The sequence below is a fragment of the Falco punctatus genome, assembly GCF_963210335.1.
Source record: "Falco punctatus genome assembly, chromosome: 13".
NCBI lineage: Eukaryota > Metazoa > Chordata > Aves > Falconiformes > Falconidae > Falco > Falco punctatus.
In genome coordinates, this window is record NC_137593.1 from 14,642,504 (window position 1) to 14,663,650 (window position 21,147).

At 36.7% G+C, this 21,147-nt stretch overlaps 1 protein-coding gene across 7 annotated transcripts in view; it reads right to left on the reverse strand.

Annotated features, from left to right (window-relative positions):
* ATP13A3 (ATPase 13A3) overlaps nt 1-21,147 on the reverse strand; it is a 61,226-nt gene that overhangs the window by 10,553 nt on the left and 29,526 nt on the right. For all 7 annotated transcript variants that reach the window (XR_013931783.1, XM_080410084.1, XM_080410079.1 and 4 more), the window contains 23 exons: nt 19,548-19,617; nt 18,554-18,688; nt 17,720-17,792; nt 16,858-16,989; nt 15,652-15,831; nt 12,541-12,698; nt 11,695-11,883; nt 10,710-10,771; nt 10,013-10,163; nt 9,443-9,559; nt 8,410-8,427; nt 8,169-8,322; nt 7,962-8,082; nt 6,632-6,756; nt 5,522-5,700; nt 4,932-5,054; nt 4,769-4,848; nt 4,051-4,093; nt 3,840-3,949; nt 2,890-2,986; nt 1,954-2,026; nt 976-1,153; nt 142-329 (listed from right to left, as the gene is read on the reverse strand). Coding sequence is in view for 6 of the 7 variants with exons in the window: in XM_080410084.1 (XP_080266210.1) it covers nt 142-329; nt 976-1,153; nt 1,954-2,026; nt 2,890-2,986; nt 3,840-3,949; nt 4,051-4,093; nt 4,769-4,848; nt 4,932-5,054; nt 5,522-5,700; nt 6,632-6,756; nt 7,962-8,082; nt 8,169-8,322; nt 8,410-8,427; nt 9,443-9,559; nt 10,013-10,163; nt 10,710-10,771; nt 11,695-11,883; nt 12,541-12,698; nt 15,652-15,831; nt 16,858-16,989; nt 17,720-17,792; nt 18,554-18,688; nt 19,548-19,617 (2,756 nt within the window). In the remaining variant the exon portion in view is untranslated. The remainder of the gene's footprint in view (nt 1-141; nt 330-975; nt 1,154-1,953; nt 2,027-2,889; nt 2,987-3,839; nt 3,950-4,050; nt 4,094-4,768; nt 4,849-4,931; nt 5,055-5,521; nt 5,701-6,631; nt 6,757-7,961; nt 8,083-8,168; nt 8,323-8,409; nt 8,428-9,442; nt 9,560-10,012; nt 10,164-10,709; nt 10,772-11,694; nt 11,884-12,540; nt 12,699-15,651; nt 15,832-16,857; nt 16,990-17,719; nt 17,793-18,553; nt 18,689-19,547; nt 19,618-21,147) is intronic.

Consider the following 21,147-nt stretch of genomic DNA (forward strand, 5'->3'; position numbering starts at 1 on the left):
AGAGAATAACTATACTACATTCTCCTAGTAACACTACTACTGCTGAAGTGGGACAAAGGAGTTGTAAGCGAGCCATGGATAAACAAAGGCTCAGTTACTAAGAGTCTAATTTGGACCCATATATAGTAAGAAAAGACTCACAGTTTTTGTAGCATGGTTGTCTAAAGGGCTTTCCTTTAGAAAAGACAATTGCCACTATGAGGTACTGAAAGCTGGATATAAAAAACAAAGTTGTGTTTTCATAATTTTTAATGTAATGTTCATCATGAAGAGTCTCATTCCCATGGCGTGCAGAGCTGGTGTTTGTGGCATCCAATACATTACATGCACTACAACGTAAAATAACATTTAACACTGTGTTAAGGAGAAGCAGCAAACAAGGCCTACTTACTAACAAAAGTCGTGACAGAACAAATTACTACAGTAGCAAAAAATCCTATCTTTGAAAACAGGTAGTAAGAAATGAAACTGTGTCAGGGAGGTAGCAATTTTCGTGATTTCTGAACTTTAACTTTTTATGCTTTCTGCTTATAAGTTCACTACATCAATTGTTTAGAAACTATCACTGCAGACACACACGTAAAAAACCATTGCTATCTAAAAAAAGGATTAAAACACCTCTTTTTCAGAAATATGAATTTGACTTACTGGAACTCTAACAGGAAAAAACCTTTACAATATAGAAGAGTTAAAATAGATCTTAACCATTATTTCAAATTTTGATCTCAACTGTCCCAAAGTTATGGAGTCTTCAGACCTTGCAGTGTGGCTCTGACCCAGTTTTGTATTTCAGCCATTGGGTAACTCCTATGTATTTAGTAAGCTTTTCACAAAAAAACCCAGTAGACTAACAAGCCGCCACACAGAAGCTTTATTTACAAAGTCCCCAAAGCGGGTCAGTAAAGAAGAGAGCAGTTACTGTCTGTAGCTTTCCAGTCATTACTGCGTCCTGCACGGAGCCACTGAAACACTTACTCAGATTCCATTGTCCAAGGCTCATACCAGGACTGCTGTTTCACCCAAAAAAACCCAAAGGTTTGGAAAGCAAGGCAGATGACGATCTGAGACAAAACGGAACACAGAAGTGGACCTGAGATAAGACCTGATGGAGGCCTTCGCGCAACAAGCTCCTTCCAAGCAGGGTTCAGACTCACTGCAAAGAGAAAGAAAAACAAATGACACATTACATCATTACGGTTTTCGAGAGTTACCCTGTTCACATTCTGCAGAATTACAATGGCTTGCTCATGACATCACTTTAAAAATTAGTCCAGAATTGCAAGTGTGAAACCACCTTGAAAAGATTATACTGCACTAGAAGAATGCCACAGTGCCTTCCATAGGCTGGTCACCCCCAGCAGCACAGGACAGCAGGGGACAATAATAGAAGCCATGAGACTTGAGGAATTAGTAGTGTCTGGCCAAATTCCCTTTGTCTGGCACAAGGGCTTACAGCTCGTCTCCTCAGTTTTGGTCTGCCACTGCTCCAAAGCAGCAGCTTCTACTAAACTTGAAAATGGAATTCTGTGGAATCAAGTACTTCACTAGGTAATAGTTTCCGAGTATAACATTTTATGGACAGAAATTCAACTAAAAATGCAAGAAATCAAAACACTTGAGAAAGATGATACTGGAACAACTCCTGTTTTGATTCCAAAAACGGTTTCCTTGTGTCAGTACAGATTTACCACTTCCTGTACCATGGAGAACTAGTTTTCTATGATCATGCCCACAACCTGCTTTTTGTATGAGGGCATTTCACAGGCTTCAGATGAATCTAACTCGGTACACAGTGTTGGGTTTTTTTAATGCATATACTGTAGTAGGTGTAACATCCCAACTGTATGTCACAGTGCTTACTCCAAAGAGCACCTAATAAGGTGTTAAACAAAAACTGACCAAACAAAAACTGCTTCATAGAAGCCAGCAGTAGTAATTCAACACAATACTTACTAGTGAAAACAACCACCAAAATGATTGCCAAATCAATGAAGAGAAACTGGAAATCTCCCAAATTGCTCAGGATCTAGACAGAAAACACACTTGAAACATTGGTAATCTCCTCATACCAAGAAACATCTTACAGTGACACTCCTATGGCATTAATTCTTTAATTATCACCCTGTAAAACAAGACAGTCTCTTGGCAAACTGTGTTCCTTTATCTGCAGGGGTCTTGACTACTCTACAATTCACAGGTCCAATTCCTGAAGTATCAAGGTATGAAACCACTTCAGTTTCAAGATGCATAAGCTATCTGTAATTGAAATTTGTTTGTAATCAAACTTACATTACTGAATCTTACAAACCAATGAAATAATAGCTTAGGCCCACAGTTCTCTAAACACCATAGCTTTATTATGTAGTCATACAGAAATGCCAAGGTCCTTTAGTACTTTCCATGATTAACTCTGAATACAAATTAAAAAAGACAGGATTTCTACCACATGCCATATTGCAAATCCAATCATATTAATAGGAAACACCTCACTTGGCTTTCTTTTTTTTTCTCCCTCCTAACTCAGTACTTGCAAGCTGCTCTCTTTCAATCCTTACATAAAAGGAATGCATTGCCCTTTAAATACAGTTAGGCTATTTTTAAATGCTGATGTTTTTTAAACAATTGAAAATTGTATTTCTGTTCCATTGATATGCTTTTTTGGACTTCACACTGTAGAGCCTTTCTATCCATAGGCATTAGTTATTGCCTCTTTAAAAATCGATACTCCCATGTTTTTCATACAGTTAATATAAAAAAAAAAATTGAAAGAATACTCACAATACTTTTAGTCCAAAGACACTTTTTGGAATGCAGGTGTTGCATACCCAAAAAAGACTTGGAACAATTTATATTCAATATCTATCCATTTTCAAATCTCAGGATACTTACAGAATATAGCAGAGTAACACTGATGTACTGGATAATGCTGTATAATGCCATGAACTTAAATACACAGAAGGAAGTTATTAAAGCAGCACGGCCTTCCCTGTTAAAACAAATGCAAGCATGTAACTGGAAAGCTTCCTGTGCAAGCAGTTAAATTCTGCTTAGCAAAATGTTAGCTGCAATTAAACACATCACCAAAGCCTTCGAGGGACATTAGGCTGAAGAAAAACAGAGAGAAAGGGGTCACAACGGTACACTGTCAAGTACATCAGAGTCGTGAGCATGCCTTCTGAACTGAGCTGCCACCAGACTTCAGTGTTCTTTGGACTTTATGTGGTTTTCCAAGGAAGGTTTTAAAATGCAGGTCTGCTTGAAAAAGCATCGATGAAGCACTAGTTTACTGCACAGATTGAACAAACATGCAGTCAGCCACAGAGCTGCTGACTTCAGAAATGTTTCCAATTACGCATTACCTCATTAGTTCCACACAGACTTAACTAGATTCTTCTCTGGCTGACCTTTATCCAAAATTACTAACCAACTTCCAATTCTATAAGCAAAAATTGGTCAAACCCTATGTAGAAAATTTGTTTTCAACTTTGTACGCTGCTGAGCAGTTATCTGGAGAGTTTTACTGCTTCCAATTACACACAGCCTTTATGGAAACTAGTAGAGTCACAAGGACATCAAATTAAATATTAACATGTAGAAGCTTGCTCACACTCTAAAAAAATTAATTTTACATGGACAAAAGGGTTTGTAACAAAATACTACATCATTCTATGGCAAGACTTTGCTCAAAGTACCTTCATTAAAGAAACAGAACTACTAAAAATGTACGGCTTGTTCTTTAGTTCAAACTGGCCTCCTACAGCATCAAACATATACTAGTAGTATAGGGTAGGCAAAAGGAGTTACACAGATGCAGTTAAGTTCACAGTAAGTGGCATTACCTGATCAGCTTTGGCACACAGGAAATACTAGGTGTCCTGGAAGTGAACGGTGATGCCACAGAAGCCTCAAGTTCAGATAAAGATATACCACCATGTGCCCTCTTCAGTGCCTGCCAGTTAATGTTGAAATAGAAAGAGCACATTTTAAAACCTGCTTTCAGCTGTAAAACATAACTGAACAGTTTTGTATGGAAAATAAAAATATACTTACGCCACAGTCATTTGCTCCATCTCCACACATGCCCACATAGTAACTATAAAAACCAAACAGATGTCAGCATTCTGAACCATTCCCTAACCATAGTCTGTTTAGCTTATTTCATTAAATACTTCTACATTATTTGACTTATTCAGGGTTTGCATAGTAATGAGTGACTGTTAATGCTAAAAGCAATTACTGTTGCCACTATACATACAAGGAAGTAGACAGAAAAGTAACATGACTTGGCCAGGTCAGCCAAACCAATCATGTTTATCAGCCCTCTATCATTCCAAGATGGTCTAAAGCGTCTTTGCTTTAGGCAGACAGACTTTTGTCTGTCTTGCATAGCTACAAGGCCTGACACCATACAGTAGTATACTGACCATGTATGAACAGAAGTCACCCAGTTAATAGTACTTCTGTAATATACAAAAGACATTTGGTGCATTTGTTCATTAAGCCAAGCAACCAGATTTATAAAACATGTTAGTCAGTTTAGTTATTCATTATTTATAACTTCATGAAAAGTCTGAAACTTTTACAACTAGCCAGCAGATGGTACTACTCTCATTCCTGCTCAGCTAACAGGCTGATCTACCAACTCGGGGATGTTACATTAGCCCAGCCTTTTCATCTGGTAAAACAGCTAACAGCATACACAATTTTTTCTTCCTATTGCACCACTCAGTCAACCCTCCCGGCTTTCTATGCTTAAGCAAATACTTACTCTACATTTTGTAAAGCTTCCACCAACTGAGTTTTCTGATCAGGCGCCATGCGAGCAAACACAGTGCCATGTAACACAAGCTGGAAGACAGAAGATCTCTTAATGCTCACAGGGCAAAGTCTGTTCACCATCAAAAGTGCCCATACTCAAGTGAAATGCTCACCTTGGGTACCAGGTCCTGAAAATGCTCCAGAATCACTGCAAATGACTTTCCATTCATTGCAAAATGGTATTTGGTCATCTGGAGATCCTCAAGGCTTTCATGGACCAATTTAACTGGAATATCCTATCAAAAGCAGTTTAACACTCTAGCTATAATGTATTTACACAGATACCTTGTAATTTCAAGCTAATACTCAGAGGAGTAATCCCACAGATCTCACAGTAGAGGAGGTTTCTAAGAATGTTACTTGAAAAAAGCCTCATACAATGAAAACACTTACTATTAAGAAAATACGGTTTAATGTTTCAACTGCAAGCAGCTAGAGCAGTCTTAAGAGATTGAAATGTGGGGGAAAAAACCCTGCCTCCTGCACCACCTAACATGTCAAATGTTGTATCACAGTTGAAAGACTATCTCCCCCAGCTGTTTTACTACTCTGGTGTTTTAAGATCTGAAAGTTAACAAGTACATCAATTCTGATTTGACATTTAACAGCAGATTTTCTATTTAATGGAATAAGATAAAAAGAAAGAAACTCAACAGTAAAACTAACTGCTTACACTTTAAGAACATAATAATGTTTGTATTACCTCTGAGTTTATGGCTGGTGATGAACTAGTGCATTTTGCAAGGGTATCTGCATAATGCCAGTTGATCCTGGCAGCCTGTCCATCCTTTGGAGGTAGTGCTTCAGCAATAATGACCTTATCCTGAGGTAGAATCATTCCACAGTCTCTGGCCACAGAGATAGCAGTTAACATGTTATCCCCTGTTAAACAATTGCATTTAAAAAGGTTTCAGTTAGAAAAGGATCAATAGTGTATACTGATACTCCATGTAAGACAAAACCAACAAAGCCAGTTTGAAACTAGGACTGCCTAACAAACCAGTAACAACCTTGGGGCAAGCCAAGCCTACAGACAAAATTCAGAGCCTAGCCCATTAAACACCTCCTCGGCACTAACATCACTAGAAACTCCATATGCTTCTTCCAGCCATAAAGATCTAGATTCTTATTGACCACATCTTCGTATATATTGAATATCAGGCAAAAAACATGCAGCCATTTATAATACCGCTTTTTAAACATGGTCACAGAACATGCAAACACTAAGTTGTATTGCAAACCTATCAAAACATTATTCCAAAGTTGCAATAGCTGTGATTTAAAAAGCAAGCACACATATTGCATGGAAAACACTGAGCATAGATATGTCCCTGTAAGCAGGCTAGCTAAGCCATTCTTACCACCCTCCCCTAAAAAAAAAATAAAAAATTACTTATAATTCAAAATGGTAGGGACCCTCAGGAGGTCACCTAGTCCAATCTCCTGCTCAAAGCAGGATCAGGCATAATATTAGACCAGGACCTTGATCTAGTTTGACCTGGAAGACCTCTAAGGTTTTTCAGCCTTCAATTCAGTATAAAGTAACCTGTGCATGGAATCGGGGAGAGGAAGCTATGAAGTAGAGTTAAGCCCTATACTGGTTTCTCATCTCTGACTTACCAAACCAACTTTTATCCAAGAAGAAAGAGATTGGTGTCTGCATATTCTCACAATAGTTTCTAAACTTCCCTCTCGCTATAAATACAGTGTAATCCCAGCCTACTGACACTAAAAATTGACTTCATACACTGTAATTAAAGACCAAAAAGAGATGGATTTTTGTTTTTTTGAGTATGAATGTTTAGATGCCAACCTGTAACCATGACGGTGCGAATGTTGGCTTTATGCAAATCTTCAAGTACAGCAGGGGTTTCTTGCTTCAGCTTGTTTTGCATTATAATTAACCCCATAAAATCCATGTTGCTTTCAATAGCATCTCTGTAGAAAAGGAGGCAAGGAAGAGAACACTGGAAGAATTAGAATTATTAGATGTGGCTTAAAAAGCCTGATTTTCTGTTTATCAAAGGGAGATGTTTATTTTTAACCACAAAAAGTAAGGGATTTGCTTTATAAAAAAGGACCCAAGATTATATATAATCATTTATACTTATTTCCCTTTTTTAATTGAACACCAGTATAACAAAATGTTTCCGCTCAAGCACAATTTTTAGTTTTTTCCACAAGAACTCTTTCTAAAAGAAATCACATTCTCAAAAAGCTTATAGCTAGGAAAATATGCTCTAAAGCTAACTGCATTCACAGCCAAATTTTAAGATTTGTTCAGAATGCACATCTTCAGTTTCCAAATTAGCTAATACTTAACATACAAGTACCAAGTTGTGTTAACCAAGGCTAGCAAGATTAACAGACATTAGCCAATTAAATAAAGCAACTAATTAATTTTGGTCTACGTGAAAGTCAGCGTATTTACAGGTCTTGAGTATTTTACTGCTACTGTAGATTTTTACACTTGAAATTGGAAAACCCATTACTCTCTGTACTGCTTTGCAAAAAGTTCATCTTGTACACAGAGCTGATACAAAAGAAGAGTCCAAACTGGCACTTTCATAGCGATGCTACACTTTCAAACACAATGGAAAAGATAGCATTATCTATAAAACTAGGACCAGTTGAAAAATAATTAACAGGAAATACTACTCTTTAAAGGAAGAAACCTTTCTGCCTTCCAAACCTTTCTGACAAGCTTTGCAATGAGAAAATGGACATGCTATCTATAGCAGATGAAGAAACTATATCAAACATGCACAGGAGACTTTCCACTATGTGCTAATATCTTTAATAGACACAGATGATAGAAGTATGTTCAAATACCCAAGAAATCAAATGAGGTTTCCTGCCACATTAGCATAAAACAAACACCATAAGAAATTAATATTGTAGTTCATTTCAAGCTTAAAGATGTTCCTCATAATTCACATTATTGCAGAAAAACTTCTGTATCTTACATTTCTTTGTATTGTCCAGGGTACAAATAAAGAATGCACAGAACTACGTATGTCAAGAGAGAAGAAAGCTAAAGAAGAGTAGTAATTGATTAAAACAAAAATAAACATTGCATAATTAATTCAAAGCATGCTCCTTTTAAAGCTTGTTACTCATTAAAAAAGTGAAGTCACTCTTACCTATTAATAGTCTGGACTTTGTGCCATGTAAGCTTAGACTCCAGTTTTCTGTGAGCAAGAGCGATAACTCGGAAGCCCTGCTTAGTGTATTCTTCCAGGACACACTCAAAGTCAACAGGAACTTTAAAGAGGTCAAGTTTAGAGTTATTAAAATTATTCAGATTACAGGTGAGCTACACAATAAATAAGAATAGTTTGTTCCTTTACCTGTTTCCTGCTTACACAAGCTGGCAATCACTTCAGGGGCACCTTTCATATAAGCATCCATTCTCTTCTCCCCTAGAACTCTCGCTATTACACACATACGTTGCAGAACTGAAGAAAATGGAAACTGGCGCACAATTCCGATTTCATAACTGGTCTGTGTCATACAGGAAGGAAGAAAAGGGTTACACCTATATACATTCTAAGAAAACAGGTACATGCTTAATTGAAAAAGCATACATACCGGAAGCTCAAACAGCTCCTAAAAAAAAAGAAAAAAAATACATTTACTGTAAATATTCATTTTTAAGTATTTTTTCAGCTACAAACTATTTAAACATAAATCAGTAAATTAATCTACACAGCACTCAATATAAATTCACATTGTATTTGCAATGGATTTCATAAAAGCTGAATACAAATATACTGCATCTGTTTAGCATCCTTTACTTTCAGTGAGAGACAGTAGAACTTCAGAGCTTGATTCCTTGATTAGAATTTGCAAGATCTTTCAGTCCAACCTGTGTCTGTTTAGCTATGTAAATGATTAAAGTGCTATGGTATTTGAGAATAAGGCCGTGATTATTAAGTACGTATTTTTAAAAAAATCATGTAATAAGTTTCGAGAATGTTCACATGTCAAGCTAACTACACAGTAATTACTGCTGTGCATTACATGGAGTTCTGAACAAAAAAGACACTTCTATCTACTACAGAATAAGAGACATACAGAGGAACAAGCTTGCTATACCCTCCCACTACACTGCTCTGGATAGTCTGGTTTTACAGTCACATGCTTAAATATTCCCTCCTGAAGTATTAAAAAATGCTTCAAAATGCAGACAGAAGAAAATGTTAAATCTGCCAAGTACATTTTGTTTTTAACTTGGCACTTAAAGCACACATCTCTAAGGTACAATGGTGGCAAGAATTCCATGCCATGCAGTGACATTAGCACACCTAAGCACTTCATTACCACAGTAAGAATTGGGTAATGACACTAATATTAAAATGTGTAAGCTCAAAAAGCATTACAGCACTTCATAACCAGTCCATAAGGGTAAAGCTGACAATCAGTCTGCTCACCTTTAAAGTGGCATATACTGAATCACTACCTTCAACAACAGTTTAAACATGTTTTCCCTCTTTGCCATCAAAAACCACACAGGTTTGATCCTGTTTGAATTATATCAGCTAGAACCACAGCATACGGCAAAATGTGTGTGTTTAACACGAAGGACTACTTTAACTCAAATAATTGGTTTGAATTTTTATACCATTTCTTGATTTGTTGCTTGCTTAGATTCTGGGAGAAGTTGTTTTGAAGGTCGAACCACCGTCGGCATAATTCGATTATGAAGGGCTGTTTCTTCTTCAGTTGCTTCTTCTAAAATCTGTATTAAAAATAAGCAACTAATTTATACTTTCATTAACTTTATTTTCTGAAAATTACATTATGAGAAGATCAAACAGGCTTGGAAGTCAGCCCAAAGTGCAATGATCTTTCTGAACAGGATTTCCTGTGAGAATTAAATGTCTTAATTTAGCAATTAACTTAAGATCCACTTCACTATTTTACACATTTATTCTATGCATTGACACTTTGCAACACGCATCAGAAAGACGTAAATTAGCTCTTCAGATCCCTTCAGTTCTATAAACTGTTGCACTGAACATATTTTACGAACATTTTCATATTAAGACTTCCTTTGACACACAGGCATTATCAAAAGCCCACCGTTTTACAGTTACAGCATATAATAGCTTATCCTGCACGTAACAGTGTAGGAAATCTCAAATTACCGACCTTAAAAACGTTGCACCTCTTGAAACAAGCACATACTTACCCATCCTATTGCTTCAAACATCTTCAAATCAAGCGGATCCCCCGAAAGTACCCCTTCAATTTTTGTAAGGGAATGACAAGTTGCCATGCAAGCAACAAACTCAGACTTCAGCAAGCTCTCACTGCAAGCCCTCTCTTCCGGCAAAAGGAAACTAAAACAATGAAGTAATAATATACTTAGCACTATAATTATTTATTATGAGCCAATTCAAAAGGTTTGTTTAGATTAGCAGAAGAAAATTGACTGCACAAGTCTCTTCACTTGTATTTTCACACATCACAGCAAATAGACTAAGACTCTGGGCTGGAATCTTCAGAAACAGTCACAACTTCCGTCTCCTTCAAAAACTGTGTTAATTCACTGTCTAGTTTGATTCCTTATATAGAGTCCTCTTGTCACACTGTACTTTAGCAGCCCCAAAAGTCATCACTTAGGATTAAGGAAACATGCTGTACTTCAGCATTTCTGCAGTGTGAACCTAATGAGGTCTCAGGCTTTACAAATTAAATTCCACCTCAGCTGTGTAAGAGTTCTGACTTTCATTACACCTAAACCATATTTTCAGTTGCATTCTTACAGCTCATTACAGAAATGCAAACATACATGAGCTCACATTGAATTTTCTACTCTATTCTGCTGAAGCTGTTAAAGCATAACTAAGTATTATATTTTCTATCAGCTCTGAGCTTTTCCTTACCGAGCATTTTCCACCCGTTGAATTCCCCAAAGATCCAAGCCATCCTCAGTAAGTGTGCCAGTCTGCAAAATAAACCAAGGGGCATGGCAAGAAGAAAAAGCTTTCAGAAGCTAGTTATCCTGAGACACAGCAAAAATTAACAGTTAATTAACCAAATTACACCTGAACAATACACTTTTTTTTGTTTTCATCTAAAAATCAAGACTTCAGGACAGGAAATAGAGTATCTACCTTGCTTTTTGCTAGTAACTAAGTTCCAACTCTGTTAAATAACTTAAACCATTCAAAGCAATCATGCCTCTCCTTGGAGGCAGGACAAATGAAACAGACCCTTAAATTCCAAGGATGACAGCTCAACATCTCTACGTTCAGGAGTTGGGAGCAACAGAAAAGAGGTACCAAACCCTTAGTACTACTTTCTTACATAGCTAAAACTGAAATATATTTATAAGGATAGCCATAAATTTTGTGGAGGTACTTAAGATTTCAGATAGAAATCTAAGGAGAAAAATAAATTTTATTTAAGAATTAGATAAAAGCAAACGATTCTGGCTAGCGGCATTAACTGTCTTCCATTAATGTTCCTGTTAAGGAATAACAACAAAATATGCTGGTTTGGCTTTTCATTGAAATAAATTAAAATGAGAAACAAGTCTGACCTCACACTTCAATCTTCCACAAGCCTGTGTACTAAATAAAACTCTTAACAGACCCCAATTCTCACCTTCAGGGGTGCCAATAGTAAGTTAGTACTTTAGAGTCTTGAGATGATAAAACAGCTCTGTATTTTAACAACTTTTTAGAACAGACAGAATTAAGTGCATTACAGGTAGTAAACACTGAATACTTGGAAGCTAACGGGACAAAAATTATCTGATTTATACAAAAGCAATGAATTTTCCTGTAGCTGCCAGTCTGTGTGAATTCCCACTTATAATGCAACACCACTCCATGTGGCAACACAAAGTTTCAAAATTCACCTAACCTTATCAAAACACACAAGATTGAGCTGGCCACAAATATTTATCCTTTGTGGGCTGATGCAGAAGATACCAATTTTTTTCAACCTTCTTTGTGCATAAACGATGCCAGCAGTCATGGCAGCAGGGAGCGCTGGAGGCACTGTGATAGTGATAATGTCAAGAGACTCAATGATGATGGTATGAGCTGGAACCTGCAATAAAGATCAGAGCTAATGAACAAGAACTCACTACTTAAGGATTCACTATCCCACCCAAACGTGTAACCATAAGCAAAATCCACACGTTGCTTTCTCCAGTACAGCATGTTCTGGATTGCCCAGAAACCTAGTATAATCTTCACCCACCATCAGCAACCACAATAATCCAGTCCTAAATTATCCACCACCCATAACTTCAAGTTTTCACTATTTCCCCTGCAAATGCATTACTTCAACACAGTAACTGAATAATGCAAAATTTTTTGAGAGAAAAAAAATTACCATTAATCAGTTATCAATTTCTTGGTAAGGATTTTTTTGCCTGCAGCATGCTTTAGATGTGCTGTTATCCTATTTCTTCCAACTAGGTATCAGTCAGATGGTAATCTTAGATATAATAAAGATAAAAGTCTAATAACTGGGTCAGTAGAAATTGAGAGAAACTCAAATTTCACCGTAGTATATTCAAATTCCACTTCTCTGCTGAATTTTGTTCTCGGCAAGTTTGCCTTTCTCATTCCGTTGACATAAAATACAGCAAAGATATTTTCACTTAAATACGAATTGTTTCTTATCATCTGAAGTGCGTTGGAAATTGCAACCAACAGTTTTCTAAAATATGGCAGTTGTGGACCAGAAATGAAAACATACCTCATTTAAGATGCTATTGACAACCGTGTAAAGAAACCCAATGCCTGCCACCACCACCAGAGACAGGAGAAACAAATAGGCATCTCTGTAGAGTTTAAAATCAGTTGGCTTGGGATATAGTATGGAACGAACAAGCTGTCCTTTAGCAGTACTAAAGCCTAGAAATCAAAAGGAGTAAGTTATTAAAAGTATAAACAAGAGCAAAGCTATCCAAATATATTTAAAACCTCAATGAAACCCTTAAGCTACTCATTTCATTAAGACTCTCAATACACAGTAACAGATGTTTTGCAATACTGTAATTAAGGTGCTTCAAAAATGTATATGCACATCATACTAAGTGCTTCTCTCCCACGGCAAGGACATGCAGCTGATGCAAACGAACCTTTCTTCTACAGCAGCACTAAATCCTCAAATGATTTGGCCTGGAAGAGTTTGTTGTATTACATTTTGTCCCTCAAAGTGCAGAGTGAGTGGATATGTTCATTAGTTGTCTAGTTAAGCCAGTCCTTGCAAAAAGCAAATGAATTATTCAGAGTCCAACCATAAGTACTCAAACAGCAAGCCTCTGTAAACTCCCTTGACAGCCAGAAAGAAAAAGGCAGGAAAAAACTGCAGTGCACAGTCACGTTTTGGAGAAACCTACCTCTTGATTGCATTTTGACACCTAAACTAGGAGACTAGACTTTAAAGAGTCTTAAGAGTCAAACAACCCTGAGATCCTCCTTGAACCTTTGCCTCTGTATGTGAAGAGGCCAACACAAATTTTGTATGTCCAAAACATTTGGTATCTGCTTAGACTTCAGCGTCTATTACTACAACCTCAATATCAGCGTCAGGTCTGCTGGCATTAGTCACAGCTCCTTAACAGCTTCTCCGTCTGCAAGCCATCACAGCAAAGGTTAAGCTTTCCACACCGATATCTGGCATTCAGGATTCTACCAGAATGAAGAAGCTATTGCATCAGCCTTCAAGAGGCTAAGTTCGTCACAAGTGGAACAAGGCGTGAAGCCTCCAGGCTTTGAATTTGCTACTGCAGAATACAAACCATGAGCCTGTTCAGAGAAGCTCAGCGTGTCAGTATGTACTCAAGTATTTAGCCATGAATGCTTTGTAATTCGACACAGCAGTAAAAAAAAAAAAAAAATATATATATCAGAACTAATTTAGTTTTGTTTTCGTTTTTAATGGTTTTGCAGAATGTTCTGTGCCACATAGGCTAGAACACAGCAGGGTAAAACAATAAATTAAAACCTCATGTGGTGTCTTGAGAGAACACACTGGACAGATAGCTCTAGTGCACGCTTCTGTTTGCTAAAAAAAAAAAATAAAATAAAAAAATTACCAGTTTGGAATTCTTTAGAATTACAATAGGAGCCACAATGACAGACACATTAACATATTTATGAACTGAGTTTCAGGAGGAGAAAAAAAACAACCACCAAAAAAACAACAAAAAATAATTTAGTTCATCAGTATTTTATGTGTGTTTCAGCTGTAACATCAAACATTTCATGTTAAAGGCTTGTTACACTGTCACGTTAAACTGTCAATACAGTCCCAGCAGATCAATCTCGTATCATGATATATAACAAGATTAAGACTACATGTCTTTGCACACAACCATATGGAGTTCTGCTCTCTTAGAATTCTTTTAAGGACTAAATTCTCTAGTACCTTCAATTTTGTGGCATCCCCCTCCCTTAGACGGAGGGATTTTTACTTATCTCACTAGAAACAAATTAATTCTTACTATCAAACACCTTAGGAGCAGGAAGCTACAAGTGCTGTGACATCTAACCAGCTCTGTGGAGTGGGAAATTCCCTACTTGCCTAAAAGACGTCCCTGTAAACCAAACAGGAGAACACAGAGGATTTTGTATCCTTTTGCTCCTATCTCTACATATAGTCATAGCAGACGAGAGTACTTGCCCATACATAAAATCTGAACAAGGTCCACAAAGCTAAATTCATCCTGTTTACAACATAGGAGCTAACTGCCCTGTCATGGGCAAAGAGCAAATTAGAAAATTACTTCAGATGGCAGGGCAGTAAGGCTCAGTGTGTTGGAAGCAATTACAATTCTCCTTGTCAAATTTCAAGACCATGGTTTCAGATTTTAAAAAAAGCATTATACTTCCCACAGAGCAGAAGTAGCAAGTCTTCAGCAGTTCATTTCTGTTGCTGTTCTGAACCATCTATCTGTATATACACATCAGGCTGGGCACAAACTTTCTTATTTAAGAAACAGAAGTTGAGATGGATATTATTAAAGGGGAGATCTGTTCAAGGAAAGAGAAACATTTTTCTTCGGGGAAAAAAAAAAACTAGAAAGACATTTAATGAATTTAACAAAAAAAAAACCAGAACGTTTACTGCTAAAACAGACTAATAGAAGGTGATGACATTAGAGAAAGAGGCTGCTGATTAGGATGAAGTTACTTGCTGGAAAGCTTGCTTTAAGCAGTATTCTAGTCAATGTAGTCAAATTTATTCTAACAAATTTTATTATAGCTTGGATTATAGCTTACTTCACCTATTTTGTGGTGGTTTTCTTAAGATCATTTTTGTAAAGCAGTATCCCACAACTACACTCGTCTGTTTTTAATAAAACATCTGTATTATCTAAAACCACACCTTTAACACGTAAGTAAGGACTGCTGTAGAAAGGGCTACATCAAACACATTTTTTAAGCAAACGTTATGTGCTTTGACAAAACTATGGGCAAAAGAAAAGACATTGCCAATGACTCCACTAAAATAACCCACTCCCCACTACTCCCCCACAATCCAACGGTATGCCAAACCTTTCAGAGAGGCATATATAGATTAACCAACACACAGCAGAAGACATCTAAAGGATCTGAAAATGCATTCAGATAAGTTTTAAATTGATGATAAAGACTGACCCATTTTCTTGCTTGCCAATTGATACTCTCCAGGCCACTATCTAGTCCTATTACCGGTTTAAAGACATGTATCAAATTCTTTGGGTTGTACTCATTTATCCAAGTTTAGCAACACTCAACACAATACTCCAAAGTATTAGTTGACCATACACCTACAGAAGTGAGCAGCATGTTAACAAGCAACACACTTAACAGTCGATACCTGTTCTTACTACTAGAGCTTTGACCAATTCTCCAGTATAAAAACGGGTTTGGATGACATTGGTTCCACAGAACAAAGTATGTCGTTTATGCACTTCTGGGCTGTATATTTCATCTCCCATTGCTTTCGGATATTCTGAAGGATTTGGTAGATTAATCTTTGTGACAGGAACACTTTCACCTTAAATGGAAAAAAAGTATCTAAACAAGATCAAATAAGAACAGACATTTTCTCCTTCACAGCTTCAAACAATATAAACTCACTTGATCAGCACAAAGGCAGACTTATGGAAGAAGTCATCTTCCTTTCAGTAGGTTATTAGGTAGACGCACCTAATTAGCCTCAGCTCACCAGATTTCTTATCCAAATCTTATATAACTCTATTCTTTATTCACCAATACAGCTTTTGTGCCTCTTACTTCAAATCATATCGACGTAAAATAGAGTTCATTAAAGAAAACAGGACAAGCTTCCTTCTGCTGCAAGGCATCACCATCACCTGATCCTTACTCAGAAAAACTAGAAGCTGAAGAATATTATTCTCAGCTCCTTTGGTGGCTGAGTACACTCAAGCTAGGGCTGCAATCGATCTTTATCAGTTGCTAACAGCAGCAAGAAGCTCAAGCACATTCAAAGAATTGAACATGATAAAACACACATTCTTTGAACTACAATTTTCTAAATGCTTCCAGTTTGGACAGATTGTCCTAGGAATAACAAAAACTCCATCCTGTTCAGTGAAGCTGTCCTTCAAATACATCAGGTCCCTAGTTTCAGAGTATGCAGGCACAACTTGAGATAATTTCTGTTTTTAAATACAGCAGAACACTCCACTCACTACCTTCATTCTTGGAAACAGCTAAAAAGCTTAGGGAAAAGCTTTCTGAAGAAACACACTGCAGAACTCAATTTGCACTGAGAACACCAAGTCAAGAGGCAGGAAGACAAACTGTCAAGAAGAAAGCTTTTCAGCAAGAAACCATCACTCATTTTTGGAGTTGCCTAAGCAGTACCAGGTAGCTGTTGCAGATAAACAAAACACAAGTACTTAAGTATGTACTTAGAAGTATCTGTAATTGCAAGAACATCCACGTTTCAAGCAAAATAAGCATATCCACTTCTGCTAGAATGTACTGCAAGTCAAGCATGCACACAGCTACAAACCGGTATGTTTAGCCACGCAATACTGTATCAAGTTTACTTTACCTGTTAACATACTTTCATTTACAATGCAAGTACCACTAAGAAGTACTGCATCACAGGGCATAATTGTCCCATTAGATGGAATCAACATGGTATCTCCAGGCACAAGGTCAGTGGAAAGGATTTCTTCTGTTTCTGAGTATTAAAACACAAACAAGTTTACCTGCAAATAGCCACCATCTACAAAACCTGATAAAAATCCTCATGAGCAAAGACCCAGGTGGTAACAATTACAATTATACTCCATTTTATTAATGGCATTATGAAAAGTTTTCTAAAAGATACAGAAAAAGTCATTGATAAGCCAAATTCCATCACAGATTAAACTCTAGAGCACATGGCTATAGTTCATAATAATAAATTGATCAGGCTTGTACAAAAGATAATAACAATTAACTACAGTATGACTTCAGCATAAAGACACGAGTCCAATACAAACGCATGTCTTACAAAACAGTATCACACACCATAACCTAACCATCTTCAACTACTGCAGTATCCAAACGAGCAAAAGTCCAGAAATCAATTTGCAGCCCCTCCTGGGTAATAAATTGCAATGGAAACCAAACGCATGCACATCTTTAAGTTAAGAGAGAAACTACAATAACAGTTATGTATCTAGATTGGTAGATAATGAGAAACAGGAGCAGGCCAAGCACCTAACCTAGAACAAACCTTGAAACTAGAAGGATAATCCCGAACAGATGACTATCCTAAGTTCTACTTTGCAACTTCTCCATTTCCCATGCAATTTTGCTAAATAATGCAAGCATTTCAAGCTGGTCAAAGAAAACCCAGATGCACAATCACTTTACACTCACACTTAATGAACAATTTAAACTTCCAGACCGCCTGTGAGATTTACCTTGATTTCCTCTGCAGACAGAAACCCTTACAATGCTGTGAGCTGCTACCATGTCATGTAACATAACATATTGCTGCAAAGGGGAGAAAACAGTTCATTATTAGAAGCACAGCTTGTTTTCTAAACACACATTCAGTCTCTTCAGGTAGAGGTCATGAAATTCTTTACTTATGTTCTTTTACAACAAAATGTTACTCAAAACATTCTCTTGAACATAGTTTAAGAAACTTATGGGCAAATAAAAGTTTGAGTGCATCAACCTGTACAGGTTCCTACTTTTTTTTTTTACTGGAAGCAACTATGCACTGACACATAAAATGTTACAGATACATTTGGTCATTAACATACATAAGTAAAAAGTGCAGTAGTTGCATGAATCTGGGTAAGTAAGGGTTTTTTTTGTCTCTGGTCTGGATTCAGAGATTGCCATTTAAAAGTAATTACTATGATTTCCATCAGCTACAGCAAAGTCTACAGAGAAAGAAGCATCACCAATTTAACAATCCACACACTTGGCTGGCACTCAGTTCTGTTGTACTTTTTCAAACAGAAGAAAATAACGCAAGATGGAATCACTACTGTCAATACAACTTTGTACATAAACTTGTGTCCAGATCTTATTGAAGTATTTTCCATACTGATCAACAGTACGGAAAATCAGCAGAGAAGGGTCTCAAAGAACTGTAAATTCAAATTCTTTCAGCTCAGAGGGAAACCGTAATGATATTCTATCTGTATACCTCTGAAATTCTGAAAGATTTGCAGGCAATTTCACATCAAAATAAACCCATCAGTAAAAAGCTGAATAGATTCATCTGTTTTCTTTGAGCTTACCTTTCTAATGGTGTAGAGTGAGCTAACAATGGATATTACAGACATGATCACAATTGCTAATGCATAGTAGTGATATTCATCAGTGATCCACAATATCACACTGAACAACTGAAAAATGTAAAAAGGGTTGAGAACCTAGAAGAATGACAGAACATTAAAGTTACACCAAAAGGTCGCATGTATTCTCCATCAGAAAAGAGTCAGTCATCCTCCTCCCTCCATGGAGGAGATAAAGCTTTCAATTCTTTATACATTTTGTTTGTTTTGCTAAACTGATCCCTCTTCTTCACTACTTCCTCAACCCCTCAAAAGCACAGTTCTCACTAAAATAATACAAGAATACATACTTCTAAGACTGCACGCATTTTCCCATATATCTCAAGGCAAAATGATAGGAACATCTGATACACCTAAGTTCCAATTCTTAAATTAATTTGGATGTTATTATCTACTTCTTATTAATAAATGCACTGACACCTCAAGTTCTCACTCCATTAGTTTAGGCTGGAGAGTTTCTTTGTCCACGTTCCTATCATGCGTTATTACAGCACACATATAACAAGTTAATTATTCAAATCCACCTGACACAAGGAAAATTAAACAAATCCAACAGAAGTATATGCAAGAACAGATTTGATTTGATGCATAATGCTGTAATGTATAATCCCTGGGCTGATCATGGAGAACACAGTCATTTTACGTTTGAAATTAACAACAAAAAATAAGATGCAAACCCTCTCAAAGAATTCTGACACATTTTCTAACATCCTCGCTAAGGCACCAGGTTATGAACTCTGAAAACCTTACAGCTAAGGCTTCTGAAGTTTGGAGAGCTCAAAAATAAAGGTCCATACCATTTTGCTTTATAGTGCTGGGCTCTGGGGGAAGGTTTCTGGTTTATGTTACTATCTGAAGATCAGTCCAATAGCCATTGTACTTAAAGTAACTTTTAATTATATACTCTTTTTTTAATTTGTTAAAGTAAAGATCTTACCTCCTTAATCAGAAGCTTAAAAATGGAAGGCACTTTCACAGCAATTTCATTTACTCCATAGAATGCTTTTCTGAATTAAAAAAAAAGAAAAATATGAAGACAGTTAAAATTTTTATTAGAAATCTTACTGACTTCAAATTCCGTTAGTATGAGAAAGTATAATATAATAGCTAATCAGTGGCCCCTTTCATTTATCATATTGTTTCAAAAGGTGTTTATTAGAAAACATTTACCTAGGGAGATATTCCAATACAAAGATAATTACTTTATACGTGAATTTATAACTTAATTTTAGGTTCTTTCAAAGTAAGATTTCCCTGTAAACTCTGTATAGGTCCAATGTTATTAAACATGTCATTCTGAAAGCCAGCATGGGGTTCTCATTAACTTAAGCTCAAACAAGTATTAACTCTTACCCTGCAGTAAGACACTATTTTAATGGTCATGTATCTTAGTTTTATTCTTAGCATGAAGAAAGGCAAATCATGAAAGGGGGGACAAGAAACTAATCTCTGATGGGATCTGAGCTGGTTAAATGACATTGACATGAAGAGACCCTTAACAGATGTTCTTAAGGAAAAGCTTCTACTGCAGGAAAAGACACAAAATGACAGAAAATGGAATGATAAGCAAGCAGATGCTTCTGTATTTTAAACTCTAAGAAGGTCTCATTTGCAAAAAGCCAGCCAGGAATGCAAGTTTGGGTAGTGTATCAATAAATCAGAACACCCGTAATTAAGTACATATCTACAATTTCACAATAAATATTCCAGCTTGCTGTTCACATTTGAGAATAAAGCCCTGAACTATGTTCCATTCCAGTTGCATTTTAAAGGTTTTTTCTAGACTAAGTTCCTCTCTAACTATGCACTTCAGCTGTGTCCCTCGAGAGGCATATCTACACTATTAGTCTAAAATAGTATGTTACAAAATTAATATATTTTCCCCCAGTTATTTCTTGCCAACCAAAATTAAAAGAAAAAGTGGGGAATGCATTTAGCCCCAACCAGCCAGAGACAGACCCAAGCAAGTTACGGGACACACCAGTGATACTAACTAAGCTTTTAGAATTAAAGCCAAAGTCCTGAGACCTGGGAAGTTTCAGCCTGATCTTCCTAAAAGAAAAAATCAGTTACAGTTTAGGCTAGGCGTCCTGCTTCCTGGCATCCAATATTCCTTATTATCCATCTAGCACACTATCCCCTCTCTCACAATGACCATTAACCAAGGATGTGAAAGAGAACAAGCAGCAGAGTGATCTCCCTCAGCGTTCCCTTCAAGCCTTCAACAATCTGCAGCTTGAGACAAATGACCAGCTTTCCAGCTAAAGAACCCTTGATGGACTTTTCCACTGAAAATCGGTTTATTTGCCTCTGAACCCATACACACCCTTCAATAATGACAATATGTTATGGTAACATTTACGTCATTTAAAAGCGAGTTATATGGAAGGAATAATATTCAGAGATACATTCTGAATTACTTTAAGCAACAGTTCCACTTCCCATGGTCAGTGTAGTTTGAGAAAAGTTAGTCAACACAATATCAAGAATCTAGTTCCTACTCAAGTACAGGTAACAAGAACTTCATAGGTTAACAG